The following is a 17,574-nucleotide window of genomic DNA, read 5'->3' on the forward strand; positions in this document are numbered from 1 at the left end:
TTCTTTATTGTGCCAACGTTTCGATCTTTATTGAGATCATCTTCAGGGCCTGGGATTTACATTGTTTATATTTAACAAATACATGTAGGATGTGGAAAAAAAATGAATTTATACAATGAAAAAAAAGTTTTTTTATATTCAATCAGAAAACAAATACTTTGATTGAATATAAAAAGATTTTTTTTTGCATTGTATTAATTCATTTTTTTTTCTTTCCACATCCTACATGTATTTGTTAAATTTAAACAATGTTTGAAAATCCCAGGCCCTGAAGATGATCTCAATAAAGATCGAAACGTTGGCACGATAAAGGATATGTTTTTCTAAAACCTACGTCACACCAGACCGCATCTCATGATCTCCGAATAATCATTGACGAACGGTCACTAAACACCACACATTTCTAATTTGAGTGTAGTTTCCGACTTTATTGTGCGTTCATTTCTAGGTTATTATATAACAGTCTATTTATATTTTAACTTAGAATAAGAACTTTTTTTATTAATGGAATATTACAACTCCCCACAATTTTGGGTAATAAGTAATAGTGAACAAGAGTAAAGAAACAAAACAAAAAATTAAATTTAAAAAAAAATCAGAGTTAAAAAGTTGAATGACATTTCACTACCGCTATCTTCACTGATAAATCTCTGAGCCATCGCCGTAGTAACGTATTTATTAGCGTGAAAGTTTGTATAGCAAGAAAGGAGTTTGGGGTGAAAAATCATTATCCATTAAATTATTCTTTTTATGTAAGGTCTTCGAATCCCGCTAGTGACACCTTTTCTATCTCAACCAAGACCTTACATAAAAAGAATAATTAATTGAAAGAAGTAACTTGGTCAATGGATTAGAACATAAAAAGTTTTAAAACCAAACCGTCGTTTAAAAAAAAATCGCATTTGCTTCAAGATTCCTGTAAAAGCAATGAATGAATTTTGTAGCAAACAAAAAGTAAATATTTTTGGGTTGGGTCATCCCAGCGCAATTTTTGCTACTCCGATGTCAGTCGTTCAACATAAACATTCATAATTTCTCTGAATTAAATCTAAATTTTTTAACATCATTAACACTGTTGGACAGCTGAGGATTTTTTTTATACTGTGTAAACAAAGTTTAGATTTTATTTCATTGTCATGTATGGATATATAGATAGATAGATAGATAGAGATAGAGAGAGAGAGAGAGAGAGAGAGAGAGAAATAGAGAGAAAGAGAAAGAGTGAGAGAGAAAAAGATAGATAGATAGATAGATAGATAGATAGACAGATAGATAGAGAGAGAGAGAGAGAGAGAGAGAGAGAGAGAGAGAAAGAAAGAGAGAGAAAGAGAAAGAGTGAGAGAGAAAGAGAGAGATAGAGAGAGAGAGAGAGAGAAAGAGATAGAGAGAGAGGGGGGAGAGAGAGAAAGAAATAGAGAGAAAGAGAGAGAGAGTGTGAGAGAGAGAGATCCCCTCGTCTTGCCCCGCAGATTCCAACAGTACCATTCTTGCTATTTTTATTATACGGTAATAAAAGAAAAGAAAAAAACCCTCTAATGATCAAACTGTGAAATATATCCGTAGTAACGTATTTATTAGCGTGAAATTTTGTATAACAAGAAAAGAGTGTGGGGTGAAAAATCAGATTCCATTGTAGGAAAACCTATAAAATACAAAAAAATTTGTTTAAATGCAAGATTTTTGGTAATACGTAACATGATAATGTGTAATGACTTATGTTCAGGAGCTGGACTAGGCTTGGAAGTAATTCTGTGGTTTTATTCGGTTTCTTGACTTTTCCAAAATTTCTTCCTGAGGCGCTCCTCCAGCCGCGGCCGTCCACCAATTGCAAAACCCCGATTCACCGGCAATGCGAAAAAGCGGAAGGTCCTTAGAGCAGGAAGGTGCGATTACACAATGAAAGGTGCCCCACCGGCCGGCATGGCATCCCCCGCCCTGTACCACACCACACTTTAACTATATATACGCACCGTCTACTCTACAGATACAAACGACTTCACAAACCGTCTCCAAAGGGAATAGAAACAGCTAGAAAAATGGCATCCCTCAAGATTTCGGTAAGTCGTCGAATTTTCGCCTTGTAAGACTCGCCGTGGGACCAAGGGAATTATTTAAATTATTTATTCTTAAATGACCAAAAAATTAATTTGTTTATATATACAAACAAATTAAATTATTTATATACGTATACACAGTTCGTTCCATAAATATTTAACCAAATTTTCGGAATATTTAGCTTTCTGTCCTCTACAAAATGTTGAACCTAAAAAGAAACGAATTTAATATATATTTTTTTTAAATAAAAACTTTCGGTAATATTTTTATATTTTTACGAACATATAGAAACACTCTACAAATTAATTCAATCATTTATTAATGTTTACATTGTTAAAATCAAATTTGAAAGGGAAAAAATATTAGCTTACACTTTGTGTTGTCTTACTTTCATCGAATAACTTAGTACATAAATAAATAAGTTTAAAATTTAAAATAATTTAAAATAAAATCGTGAATTGAATCTGATAAATAAATCCCGATAACAGAATGATAAATTTGAGCCTATATTCAAATTTTGAAATTTTACGAAAAACACTCAATTTTGACTTTTTTTTTTATTGATATTCCACGTACTTTCCCTTATGATTTATGATCAGTCAAACAATATTGAACATTGTCGATTCTAAAATTAATATTTAATCCATCTTTCTGACAATACACATTTAAATTATTTTCACCTTTAAAAAAATCCAATTGAACAATTTTTGTTTTGAGGTATCTTTTGATTTTGACACTAGTTATCCAGTAATTAAATTTTATCAATATTCTCATTTCGTGCAAGTCTAGTATTTCTACTTTAAATACGTTGGCATTTTCGCTAATTTTGAAAATATATATTATTTGGATTATCCTACGATCTTTTCTATGTGTTATGTTATTTTATGATATATTTGTGATCGGATTCCTTTAGGATTTTAAATTTTTATCTGTATTGCATGCAAATCCCCCCCCCCAGGTTCAACTCAACGAAAAATCAAATGGAAAACCGTTATATGAGGGATTTTTTATTTTAATCTTCTAATAATATTCTCATAATACAATGATGCATTTTTATTTCTTTTTTAAAAATATTTTTGATGTTTATCAAATATTCTATTCATGGAATTGATAAAAATTGTATAATGCTGTCTGTAGTTTGATTAGTTTATATTATATTTTTCTATATGCGTAACTTTCTTTTATTTATCAATGTGTCAGTCAATTTGTTCGTTACTAGTCATTTTCATCTGCCTATCGGTTGGCCTGTCAGTCGCGTCTAGCCTTCTCTCCATCATCAGTGTGACTGTTCATTTATTAATTTCACTTATTAGAAAAAATTCAACTAAAAAAATCGTGATTTGATTTTTGATTCTCTCAATTAGAACTTGATCTGTTATCTAGATAAATGATGTAATCCGATGGCAAACATGCTAAATTTTTATAGGTTCTTTTTTTCTATAAATGTTTGGTGATTAGTGACCGTTAGTCGATGATTATTCGGAAATCGTGAGATGGGGTCTTCAGAAAAAGATTTTCTTTATCGTGACAACGTTTCGATCTTTATTGAGATCATCTTCAGGGCCTGGGATTTACAAACATTGTTCCAATTTAACAAATACATGTAGGATGTGAAAAATATTTTTTATATTCAATCAAAGTATTTCTACTTACTTTCTACTCTTTTTCTATAAATGTGAGTGCCTTAAAATTTTTCGTTCTTTTTTATTTCCCTTCCTATAAATATAACTTTCACGTGGCGTTTATTTTTTGTTCATATTAATAGATATTTACTTGATGTATAATTTTTATTTAATTATTTGCTCTTCTAGTCTTGGACTTTTTTTTTCACTTGTTTATGTTTATGTAACTTTCAACTAAATTCAACTTGACTTACGGATGAATGCAAATTTGCCTTTATTTCCAATCTGGTTGAATCTTAAATCCAACCACTTTTTCTCAAAAATTTTACTTATTTAACTTGGATTTTTATTTTGGTTTTTACACGGACAAGTAATTTTGGTTTTTAGATTATTTGTTTTATTTTCTTTATTAAAAAACGTCCCGGTACAGGGTTGAAGTAGATCAACCTTTTTACTAATTCATACTTATTTTCCTTTCATTTCAATTTTTTTACATTTTTTTTACCATTTTTGTTTAAATAGTACTAAAATTTTGAAAGTTTATATTGATTTTGCCTTTTAACAGTTGTTCAATTTAGAAAAAAATTCTTATAAATTAAAAGTCAGAATTAATATGCGTATAAACAAGCCTGATCGGAATAAAAGTGTCAATTTCCGATCGCTTTCACATGCCGAGGAATTTTCCAGGAATTCTGAGAAATTGGCCATTTAGTGATTATGTTCCATAATAAATGAACGCCCGGTATTTCAACGTTAATACGGTTATTCCATCATAGGCGGAATTTTTTTCTCCAAAAGCCGCAATTGCTACCGGGAAAGTAGTCGTGGGCAAAAATCGCGTATTTGATGGATAGTTAAGTTGTGGCTTGATATTAGAAAGTACGCTCGTGCGCTTGTGTTTTATTTTTTTACTTCGCTTTTTCGCAAACTCCTAATTTACATCGAATTACGGTTGGAGTCGTCAGGATCAAAACCGGGAAAATTCACGATCTGTTCGAAGGTGAATGAAAGGACTCGTTATCGACAAAGTCCAATTAAGACCCTGAAAGCATTTCTTCCCCTATTTCCATTCGTAAACACTTCGTTGAAGAAAGTACGTGACCTAGAAGTTCTTATTTTTATTTGGACATTTACTCGGACAAACAAATGGTCCATTAATTGAGAAACTTTCTGTCCAAGAATGCCTCCGTCTTGTTTTATACCTGACGATTTCTTTAATCAGCTTCGAAACCTCTTTTAACTTTAATGCAGGGAATACCAAAAAATAAAAACTACATGACGTAAATCAAGTAGAAATTTTCAAAACTTACAGGAAAAAATAGACAGAAACAATAAAATTCAAACCTTATAAAATATCATAAACTGTAGAAGGATTTTTTGATTTATTATTGTAATGATCCAATTGCTGTATCACCTTTAAATTAATACTAATTATACACAAATTTATTAAATTTTTAATTGAGAACTGAAAAAAAGGAAGTTTGTTTTGAAGACGTCCAGATTTAACAGTTTTACAGATGGGATGATATAGTTTCATAAACATAAATTTTATGTGACATCGGAACAATTCCAGGCTCGGGAAACAAATAAAAATCCCTAATGTTCGGTGTTAATCGTCTTGACAGTTTAAGAAATTATGACAAATTATAAAGAGAAGCTAAGAATCTAATGACAAAATGCAATATATATTTATATAAAAATAAAAATAATTAAATAAGGGAGTCGATAGTGAAATGGGGAAAAAGTGCTGAGAATGTAAAATCTAACGAAAGAGGAATAAGAACCTAAAATCTATTGTACTGTTTAATTCGAGATTTTATTTTTTTAAAAATCTTGATAATTAATTCTTACTGTTTCGATCGAATTTTATGCTGATGATGAGATATTTTTCTCTAAAATAGATGGATTACCCGTGAATATACAGTTTAAAGAATCCCACGATTTTTATTCTATTTGCTTATTTTTTGTACTGATTATGAAGAGTTTTGGTAGACTCAGTGAAGTTCTAGAAAATATTTTTTTTGTATTAAATTTTAATTATTCAGATATCGTGAGATGCGGTCTGGTGTGATGCAGGTTTAAGAAAAACGTTTTCTTTATCGTGCCGACGTTTCGATCTTTATTGAGATCATCTTCAGGGCTCAAAGTGGTTTTTTTTTCTGCCATCCTTGTGTGTCGTGTTGAGAGTTAAATTTTAATTGGCAATTTTTTAAGAATTTAATCAATTTTTTATTAGTTTATGGGGATTGACAGATTTCACGAGGGATGAATTTTTTAGCCTGAACATTAAAGAATTTGTTTATAACCCTCTAATTTTAATTAGGCTTAATTTGAGTCAAATTCAATAAAAAAATTCCATGATTATTGACTGAAAGCAAAACTGACCTAAAATAAAGAAATTGTTTGATCAGAAAAATCTGAATAATGTTAATAAGTAATTAATTATTACTCTATCAGCAAGGTAGCTAAGTTTTACGAAAGTTGATTTTTTAAAGGGATTTCTCAAAGTGCTCAACAGCAATATTTATTTTTGTAAATTTTGACGAAAAATTTTACGAATTTGTGAGAATAATTGAATGATAAGCATTTATAATTTAGCGTCTACTTCATCTTTTAAATGAATATGATTTATTATGAGATTCTGGGCGTTGGCTCACAATGAAGATGGCGGGAAGACAAAACGAGTCTGACAAGCGAGGGTAGGCAGACCGAAATGATCAAATACTACTGTATACTCAAATTCACTATTTTTCGTGGTCCGCTTGGCCAATTAATATCATTCAATTAATTAAGGTTTTTAGTTGAGATAAAAAAGTCAGTGTCAGGAGCGGGATTCGAACCCACGACCTTCGGCCTGATACGCCGCTACTCTACCACTTGAGCTATCGTGACTTCGAACCACTCGGACACTAACTTCTCATCTCAACCTACCTTTCGAATTTTCCCCCCGACTTAGCGAAGTCACGATAGCTCAAGTGGTAGAGAAGCGGCGTATCAAGCCGAAGGTCGTGGGTTCGAATCCCGCTCATAACACTGACTTTTTTACCTCAACTAAAAACCTTAATTAATTGAATGACTACTATATACTTGCAAAAAATTGTTCTGAAACCAACGAGTGTAATAAGTTGAAAGGGTTCTCATTTTCTACATGGAATTGAATAATAGCAATAAACAATTAATTAATGCTGTTTTAATTAAGCGGAAAACAAGAGTAGTAGCGTGAATTTCTCAAGTTTCGATTCAGTCCACAATTTGTACGTAATCCACTGCAAAATTTATTTGGCCGGAGGGAAAATCACGATGGTTTTTTTAAGAAGAAACGTAAAGAAGCAAACGATGCTGAAAACAAGGCGTGTCGACGGATTATTGGGCTGGAAGGGTCTGCCCGGGGATCGAGTCAAGTTTTGCATCGGGACATTATATTGCAAGTTGCATAATAGCATAATAACCCTGGGTCACTCTTCCTGGCTCAGGACAGGTTTTTCGACCCAGTTATAACTGAATTCTTCCGGTTTCAGGTCGCCCTCCTTCTCGCCCTCGTCGCAGTCGTCTCATCGTTCCCTACCCCAGGCGGATACGGAAAACAGTAAGTTCAATTAAAAATTTTCTTTTCAACTAGATAATCCCTTAGAAGCTGAAAGTCTGATTCTTCAGTGATAAAGTACTGAAAATTTTCTGACAAGGATATACAGCAAGAGTGTGATGACCTGGTGGTATATCTTGTTCCTTTCAAATTTTCTTTATTTTCTATTTGTTTCTTTACATATCGAACCGGCGTGTCACGTAATGATCGTTCAAATATCCTGTTATTTCCGGAAGTACATACGGATTTCTCTAGCATTTGAAAATAGGGTTCAAGTGGACCGTTTCCTCGTGAAAGGGAGCTGGTTCTGGGGTCCAGATGTAATCGGATGCCTTTCGAACTTGCAAGTGCAGAGCATAACAGCATAATTGCTATATCCGCGTAACTGAGCCGATAGCATTTATCGATTTTCCAACAGGTCCATCGATCATCCGACGCTAGGACAGTGCCAATTGTGAAGATGTCTGTTATTTTCGACCACGCTTTAAATTTTTCTTTAACAATCATCTACATATCTAAAAACATGATATATAATTACGTTTTGCTTGTAACTTGTGCCTTTCTTCGTCCAAAAATTGTTTGGCTTTTGAGCAAAAATTCTAACCTCGAAGAATATCCATTCATCCCATTCATCCAATATTGTAACAAATAATTATAAAAATTACAAATTTTTATTGATTTTAGATAAAAACCTTGATAATATAAAGCCTCTATTAACACATTACAGCCAAGTGTACAATTATCTTTAAAAAAATAAAATAAAATAAAAAATATATTGGGTCTTGTATAACCAAGTTGGACTTCATGAGATCATTAAAAAGTCCATTAATTACCATCATTTTATTTTTATTATTTTTTATTTTATTTATATATTTATTTTATTTTTCATTTTTTATTTTCATTATTTTTTACCCATTATTTCCATTAATTCCCCAATGAACTTACAAAAACAATTGTAAAGTCCTCAGCCTATTCAAAAGTCAATGTACTTTGTCATTACTTCCATTACTTACCATTATTTTATTTTCATTATTTTTTATTTTATTTTTTCATTTTCATAATTTTTTACTCATTATTTCCATTACTTTCCCCCATGTACTTACAAAAACAATTGTAAAGTCCTCAGACCATTCAAAAGTCCATTACTTTCCCATTACTTGCCATTATTTTTTTATATTTTTTTTTTTTCATTTTTTATTTGCATTATTTTTTACCCATTATTTCCATTACGTTCCCCAATATTCTTACAAAAACAATTGTAAAGTTCTCAGAACATTCAAAAGTCCATTACTTTCCCATTACTTCCATTACTTACCATATTTTATATTTATTATTTTTTTTTTATTTTTTACCCATTATTTCCATTACTTTTCCCAATGAACTTACAAAAACAATTGTAAAGTTCTCAGAACATTCAAAAGTCCATTACTTTCCCATTACTTCCATTACTTACCATATTTTATATTTATTATTATTATTTTTTTTTACCCATTATTTCCATTACTTTTCCCAATGAACTTACAAAAACAATTGTAAAGTCCTCAAACCATTATTAAAAGTATCTCATATACTCAATAACCTTAAAAGAATAAAGCTCAAAAATAAAATCACAAGAAATAATTAATTTTTTTCATAAAATTTTTCAGCACTCACTACGTGATTCATGTGCCATACCACGTGCACACCGTGCACCACCATCACAAGGTTCCAGTCTACGTCAAGACGCACACCCACACCCATACCCATACCGGCAGCTATGGAGGACACTATTACCATGACGACCACGACGACCACGGCTGGCACGGATGGGACTGAGTTACTTGGGCGAACTTATAAAACCAAGAGCAGAATTTTAAAAACATCCTGTATCATAAAAAAATGGTGCAGCTGTAAATACCCATCAATCATCACCACTCATCTCAGTTACCTCGTATATTCTAGTACAAAATATAGTCGTTAAAGTATTTGTCAATCAAATGTTAATAAGTGACTGATTCATCGTCAATAAATTAAATTTTTTTATACCTTTTTTTATTAATAAATACAATTTAATAATAAATGAGTTTTATTATTATCATTATTCAAAACCCAAGCTTTGCACCCTTCCTACTCCTAGTTACTTAGTTCAGTTCAACTGACTCGATCCTTTTCTTAAGAAGTACTAGTCATTGACAGCTTTGACTGCTGTTGCTACAATTCTTTTATTTGGGTTTTGTTTCTCAGTTTCAATTTGTGGAATTTGCCACATTTTGGTTGGAACAAGGCATCTCAAGCTTGTTTCAACTGTTTGGATCAAAATACCCATTATGGAATTTTGACAAATGAAATTTAAACAATTTTAGTTTTATGTATGATAACATTTGCCTTCCTAATGCTTTTTCTTTGGCATTTAGCTTGTTGACATTTCATCAGCGTATGACAACATTTTGCAACAGGGTTCGGGTAAAGCAGGAAAAAAAGAGAACAATGTAGGACCCAAGATAGATCCTTTGGGGACACTGGTTATTCTACACAGCGAAAAATAACAGTTTCATTTCAAATTCTAACTTTCATTTCAAAATACAAAAAACAGGCACATAAACAGTCTAAGAACTTGGTCAGTTTGAGCAGATGAATAATCAGACATCAGGAGATGCAACAAAGTTTAAATACTGATGGAGAACACATTATAAAAGCCAAAGAATATGCCACAAATTATTGAACACAATCAAAGTTTTATATATCTTTAGATGATCTGAATAAAGATTGAAACATTGACACGATAAATTTTTTCTAAACCTACGTCACACCAGACCGCACCTCACGATCTTCAAATAATCGTTTTATATTGGGTTGTCCGGAAAATAATGCAGGATTTTGGTATTAAACAAAAAAAAAGAAACTAGTTACTTTAAAGCAATGTTCTTTAATCAAAATAATTTCCCATNGAGTAATCCTGTAAACGTAAACAGAATATTTTATATAGATTTTTTTTAATGAAAACTTAAAATCCTGCATTATTTTCCGGACAACCCGATATATCATTCTATTCTGTACATTTTATGTACCTTCATATATTATATTAATATATATTGAAGCAAATATTTAAATGAGTTTAAATGTATTCAAATTATGTCATCTCAAGACAGTTTAAAGGTCAGAAAAAATATTTGAGAAACATGAGTTTTTTTACAAGATTAGATAAAGATAACAGTAAAAGTTAGCTAATTATTTTATATTTAACTATGCATATATATGTAACTATGTAATATACATCATACTTTTGTAATATGATTTGATCCTTGATTTGTCAAATAACATGTCATTGCTTTGTTCTAAGGAATAATCCACAAATAAAAATAGAAAAACTATAATTTTCTATTAAATAAAAAGTTAGAAGGCACAGGGGTGACATTAAATGCAAATAAAAAAGTAGAAAATTAAAAGACAAAAATAGAGCAGAAAAAAGCACACAGGAAAAGAAAAAGGGAAGGGTACAGAGTGAGAAATAAAGAAAGGAATAAACGGACAGAAAAAAAATTTATCTATTAGTATTGTAATTGTAACACTAATTTATTACACAAGAGGTCCAAATGAGGAACACACAATGGCAGTTTTAAAAGGCTTTTTCACCCAATTAAAAAGACTGGTACAAGTGATGACAGGAAATGACATTAAAAAACTAAATAATTCTCGAAAAGATGACAAAAAATATGGAGTAATATTTGTCGAGCTGAATAAAAAAAGCACGCAAAACAGTTTAATATGGAAAATGAGAGATAGAGTGTGAGATAAAGATGCCTAAAGAGACAGAAAAAATAAAGATAGTTATTAGTTTTATAATTATAACACTAATTCATTATATAAGAAACACACATGATGTGGATCACGTAATAACAGTTTTAAAAGGCTTTTTCATATAATTAAAAATACTATCTGGTGATGGACATGACATTAAAAAACCTAAACATAATTATTTCTCAGACGGTAAAAGAAAATAATTATAAGTCGGTTTAACAACAACAAAATATAGAGGAATATTTGTAGAGCTGAACAAAAAAGTATAATATAGAATATGAGAGTTAGTGAGATAAAGATACATAAAATGACAGAAAAAAATGGATGTAATTATTAGTTTTATAATTGTAACAATAATCCATTATACAAGACGTACAGATAATGACAGTTTTAAAAGGCATTTTCACGTAATTAAAAATTTTGGCGGCAAGTCATGTTGGACATGACATAAAAAAAGGTAAATATAATTACTTCTCAGAATATTAAAAGGAAATAATATAAGATTATTAAAGGAATATTTGTAGAGCTTAAAAAAATCATAATATGGAAAATTAGAAATAGTGAGATAAAGATGCCTAAAATGACAGAAAAAATTATTATAATTATTACTTCACATAATTAAACATTTTGGTGGAAATGTTGGACATGACATTAAAAAAAGCTAAATATAATTAATTCTCAGACAGATAAAAGCAAAAAATATGAGACTGTTAAAGAAATGTTTGTAGAGCTTAAAAAAAAATTATAATATGGAAAATGAGAAATAGTGAGATAAAGATGCCCAAAATGACAGAAAAAATTATTATAATTATTAGTTTTGTAATTGTAAAACTAATCCATTATGCAAGATTACAGATAAAATGACAGTATTAAAAGGCCTTTTTCACATAATTAAAAATTTTGGCGGCAAGTCATGTTGGATATGACATAAAAAAAAGCTAAATATAATTAATTCTCAGACAGATAAAAGCAAATAAAGGAATATTTGTAGAGCTTAAAAAATTATAAAATGGAAAATGAGAAATAGTGAAATAAAGATGCCTAAAATGACAGAAAAATTATTATAATTATTAGTTTTGTAATTGTAACACTAATCCTTTATACAAGATATACAGATAACAATGACAGTTTTAAAAGGCGTCTTCACATAACTAGAAAATTTGGAAAAAAAATGTTGGACATGACATTAAAAAAAAGCTAAATATAATTAATTCTCAGACAGATAAAAGCAAATAATATGACCGTTAAAGAATATTGTAGAGCTTAAAAAAATTATAATATGAAAAATGAGAAATAGTGAGGTAAAGATGCTTAAAATGACAGAAAAAATTATTATAATTATTACTTTTGTAATTGTAACACTAATCCATTATACAAGAAGTACAGATAATAATGACAGTTTTAAAAGGGCATTTTCACATAAAAAAGTTTGAATTAATTATCAGAAAGTTAAAAGGAAATAATTATAAACCTGTTTAACAAAAAAAAAAAAAAAAAAGGATTAATACTCTACTATATACTACAATGCTCTGCACTATAAACAATACTCTTACAATTCGTGTCGAGAGACGTGGTGTAAATTCCTTCAACCTGATGACGAGCTATAAGCATGAAATCCAGATCACTGAAAACAACTAACTGTGAGTAGGAACTATCTTTTGAAAAATATTAAAAAATATGGAAGAATATTTGTAGAAGTGAACAAAGAGAATAAAGAGGAAGTAGGAAAGAAGTGTAATATGGAAAATGAGAGATAGAGTGTGAGATAAAGATACCTAAAGAGAAAGAAAAAATAAATATAATTATTGGATTTGGAAATGTAGCACTAATGTATAACACAAGAGGCTCAGATGAACAACAATTACAGTATTAAAAGGCTTTTTTACACAATTAGAAAGCCTGGCCATAAATTACATTAAAATAAACTTGAAAAAAAGGATCTTCGGAGAGGTCACAACAGAAAGACAATTCTTTAATTTTTTGCCGAGCTTTTGACGATTATATCATCATCATCAGGGTTTTAACTTAGATTATTTAAAATTAGGTGACTACACTCCCTTGTGGTAGAAGTTAGCACTTTAATTTAAGTTATCTATATATATTAAAATTTAAAAATAGTTTAATTAATTTTAACTGTGATACTCAAATTTCACTGATATTCAAATGTACCTGGAGAAAAAGTAATTTTGTTTAAAAAAAAGAGGCATGTACTTGTATGTATATTTTAACCGAGATACTCAGCTTCACCTGATTTTAAATAATCCTATTAAAAAATGCAGTTTCTTGTTCTTAAGTTATATTTCAACACTCATCGAGTTAAAGCCCTGATATAATCATTGAAAGCTCGGCAAAAACTAAAATAATTGTCTTTCTGTTGTGATCTCACCGAAGATCCTTTTTTCCAAGTTGTTCAACAGCAAGTTGACACATCATCTCATCTTTAATAACATTAAAATAAAAATAAATTTCGGACAAAAATTTCAAAAAAAATTAAGACTGAACAGATAGTAAAGCAGCCGTCACATCAAAATGAATGCATTCAAAAAACTCCTATTCCTAAGAAAACGCAACATCCTGATTATATCTTAGGTACTAGGACACAAAGGAATTTTGGGTAAGAAAAATGCAGACAAACTGGCAAGAAGAAGAATCTGCAATAGGCCCTGAATCTATTCTTGCGATAACAAAAACAAATGTGGAATTGTTTCATCTCAGATGGATTGAAAAAAGAAAAGGAGAAGTGCCTTGATTCAGGTTAAGTAAGCATGTGATGAGTATGCTTTACACACTTTCCATATTGCACCTGGCAAAACCAAACATGTTTAATTGTTTACATATTTATCTATTTCTTTAAAGACAATACCTATTAGAAGTTTACTTGTAAAAAAGAAAAAGTATATATAAATTTCAACTGACTTAGCATCCAAATAACCAAATAAAAATGGAAAATGAGAACTATTTTAAGTCCAGTTATTATTATACATTTATAATGAATATTGTTTATGAATATAGAGCTCTGAGGAAGGTATAATAAATGCTGAAAGCTTGGCAGTAGTGCGATAATTGTCTTTTGGGAATATTCAATGACTGATTTGAAGGTTATGCAAGGAGGAAGAATGCTCGGGAATATAAAAACCCTACTTCCTAGATTTCCATCTTTATGATTTATGGAAATTTTTATAACAGTGTGAAAAAGCTAGGAAAGAAGCCTAATTGGAGTCTTTTTGTCCTCCAATTCTCTCATTCATCTCCCTACAATAGAATAACCAATGCCTTCCCTCCAAGGATCGATCGTGGGTCCTTCATTATTAACCATATTTCTTGCTTTTCCTGAACCCTGGTTCGGCCAAATGGTGTTATGTACTGATGAAATATCGATATTGGAATATTAAAAAAATACATGAAATAGGAGACCATGGTAGCCGAGCTGGTAGACCCCAAAATCGTGGGTTTGATTCCCGCCATCACCCCTGGCCCTTTTTTTATGCTACCATTCTCCCCTATGACAAAACAACAGAATCGTACAATTGCTAATATGCAGTTCATAAGACCAATAAAAAAAAAAATAAAAAAAAATGGCAAGCTAAATGCCAATATGAAGTGGAAATTAAGAGAATTTTTTAAAATAGAGATTATTAACTTTACAAACTTACGAATTGGTTACCAACTCGTTTTGATTATCTACTATTAATTATACTAACTTCAACAGTACACCAGACTCAGAAATTAACCTTTAATTGGCTACGAAAAAAAAAGTTAAAACAAATATAATAAATAATGCAGTGTTTAATCATAATATAACAAACAGAAGGAACTAAATAAACTGTAAATTGAATAATTGTTAGACAAATTTAAATAAAAAACTTTTTATTGCAAAATTCTTCTTAATATACAGAAAGAAATATTAAACAGATGGATTAAAAGGTACTTTTCTCAATCCACTACTTTGTACATAGTTTCTTCCCTCAATGCAAAAACAAATATAAAAGTCACAAGATCTAACATTTTTTAAATTATAAAGCCATTGATCTATGATGAACGGCTAAGGAAATAAAAACATAAATGAAATTAAATAGCCTGTAATAACTTTAATCGTTTTATTACTCAAACCGTACAAGTCCGACTCAAGTAAGGCTGGTAATGAAAAACAATTTCAAGTTAATAATCATAATAATAAATACATAACAGTCACTTATAAATTGTACATTGAGTATAAACACTTGATCTAAACATAATAGTTGAAACTGCTACTTATTGCCGTTTTAAAAAATAATGATAATTATATAGTCGAGAACAAATTTTATTACAAATCATTGCGAATGTTTGAGAAACGAATCGTCAAAAAGAATTTTTTTTTCACAATTTAACATTAGGAAGCACCATGACTAATTGAACATCATTACTATCGATTACAAGAAACCAACTCTAACATTTATTCTTTCTGACCGAAAATACAATGGTCGCAAAGGTCAAAGGGCTAAAGAGCTGCTTTTTTTCTGCACCTCAGTTGAAATTTGTATAATTTTTGAAAAAAGGCGGACAAAGAAAAGAAAACTGTGTACAGCAAACAAGAAAAAATGAAAAAGCTTAGAAACTCATAATTCATTAATAGAAAAAAAAGTAAATTCAATAATTGTCATTATATTATTCAAAAAGCATAGGGCCAAGCAAAATTATATTAGCAAAAAATATAAACATTATTTAATCATGATAAAATCAATGCAATTTTTTTTAACAAATGACAATTAATTTTCATCAATTAAAAATAATTGTTATATTGTAAAGTAAATAAAAAAATATAACTCGTTTCTTTTGACTTCATTTTATTTTAAACTATAAGAGTCTACAATCGAAAGAAAAATTTAACTTGCTTGGTATTTCTTGTGAATTAAAAAAAAAAAAAAAATATTATACATAAGAGGCAGGTCGTAATAATAAATCTGATAAAGACAAAAATAAATACAAAAGAGGAATGGGAAGAGAGTTAGTATTTATTTTTAGAAATCTTAAAAGATACTTGAATTATTCGATCTTTGAAATTGGTTCTGTTGAGAGATTGAATGGCCATTTTTGCATCTAACCAGTTGATCATGTTGACAAAAGCGAAGCCTTTATCTTTGATAACTCTGATGCCCTTGATGGCACCGAAAGGTCCGAAGAGTTGCCAGAGGTCGCCTTCTTCTACATTTGATCCTAGATTGAAGACGAAGAGCGGCCAGGCTTCTTCCTGGCCGTTGGAATAGTTGGCATTAAGCGGTTTTACCTCCTGGTGGTTGTAGTCATTCCAGCTATTGTTTAAGAATCCCATCGGTGCTCCTAAGGGAGGGTACGGGGGGAATGGCTTGCTCAAAGGTACCATCATCTTCCCCGGCGGATGGTCGATCGGTGTGAATTCCATGAACGATCTCTTCTGTGCTTTTAGCTTGGGGCTGTTGGCGAACTTGACTACGAGGGGAGACGGCATACCAGGAGGGGTTTTTCCATTGCACTGGTTGATCGCGAGCAATGCCTCGTCCCGTTTGTCAAACCTGATCAGGGCGGCACTTCTTGCCGCGTTCGGATCCACCAGGTCGAGATTCGGCCTGAGGATCCTGTGGTCGATTATGCAGCCGAATTTCTTGAATGTCGAAAGCAGTTCAGCGTCTGTGATCTTACAAGGGAGGCCTGCTATGTACACATTCGTTCCTTTTATTGCATCGCTGCATGGCCTTGCGAACGACACTTTAAGAACTTTTTCTTGCAATTTGAGACCGTTGAGTTTGTTTATGGCTGCTTCGGCGTCTTGCGAATACTTGAAGTTTACAAATCCATACCCAAGGCTACAACCTTCTTCCTTGTCTCGCATAAGCATGCAACTCTCGATTTCACCCACTGAAGAAAACAATTTTCTAATATCTTCTTGCATGAAACTCTTAGGCAAATAGTTAACGATCAAACTCGTTTTTTCCTGGGTCTCCTCCCCATTTTTGGCAGAAACATTATCACCTTGGCTCATATTTGTATGGTAAACCATCAATCAGTAGACAGTTTGAACATCAAATATTTTTTTCATTATATTATTAGTATTTTAAAAGTGTCACTGCGGTACATGTTACCGGCACAAAACAAATCACATCAAATGTCCTTCAGTGTAGAAAAATATAATCAAACCAAATAATACGATGAAATCGAAGAAAGCTAACTAATCCTGACTAGAAATCCAATGCGATTTATTACTCGTAGTTTATTAATTTCTTCGTTTGAGAGCTTTCATCCATTCAAACAGAATAAGCACAAAATAAACTACTTTTCATATTCCAAGTTTACATAATAAAGTTCTTCAAGAAAGGTTAACGTTTAGGAAGGTTATGGAATGTCCGGGACAGGCACGACAACGGGTTTCAATTTGTAAGAAACTGTGACGTCATATGTAAAAGTATGACGTCACATCCTTGTCAAAAGGAATCCTGTGCTATTCTCAAGAAACTATTTTATTTCTTATAATTCTATCAACATTTTAAAAAATAAGTCTACTTTCAAATACAGTTTTTTGTGCCT

General features: G+C 30.9%; 2 protein-coding genes across 2 annotated transcripts; one reads left to right on the forward strand and one right to left on the reverse strand.

The window, feature by feature from the left end:
* Positions 1-1,969: 1,969 nt before the first annotated feature.
* Positions 1,970-9,282, forward strand: LOC106666116 (uncharacterized histidine-rich protein DDB_G0274557-like). The gene is made up of 3 exons (XM_014393036.2): positions 1,970-2,057; positions 7,196-7,263; positions 8,907-9,282. The coding sequence occupies exons 1-3, from the start codon at positions 2,037-2,039 to the stop codon at positions 9,073-9,075; spliced, it is 258 nt and encodes an 85-aa protein (XP_014248522.1). The 5' UTR covers positions 1,970-2,036; the 3' UTR covers positions 9,076-9,282.
* Positions 9,283-15,891: 6,609 nt separating this feature from the next.
* On the reverse strand, positions 15,892-17,379 carry LOC106665402 (ELAV-like protein 1-B). The gene has a single exon (XM_014391817.2). It carries the CDS (start codon positions 17,048-17,050, stop codon positions 16,022-16,024), a length of 1,029 nt encoding a protein of 342 aa, XP_014247303.1. The 5' UTR covers positions 17,051-17,379; the 3' UTR covers positions 15,892-16,021.
* Between the last annotated feature and the right edge of the window lie 195 nt (positions 17,380-17,574).

This window comes from Cimex lectularius, unplaced genomic scaffold (assembly GCF_000648675.2).
Source record: "Cimex lectularius strain Harlan isolate CLEC.00 unplaced genomic scaffold, Clec_2.1 scaffold408, whole genome shotgun sequence".
Lineage (NCBI taxonomy): Eukaryota > Metazoa > Arthropoda > Insecta > Hemiptera > Cimicidae > Cimex > Cimex lectularius.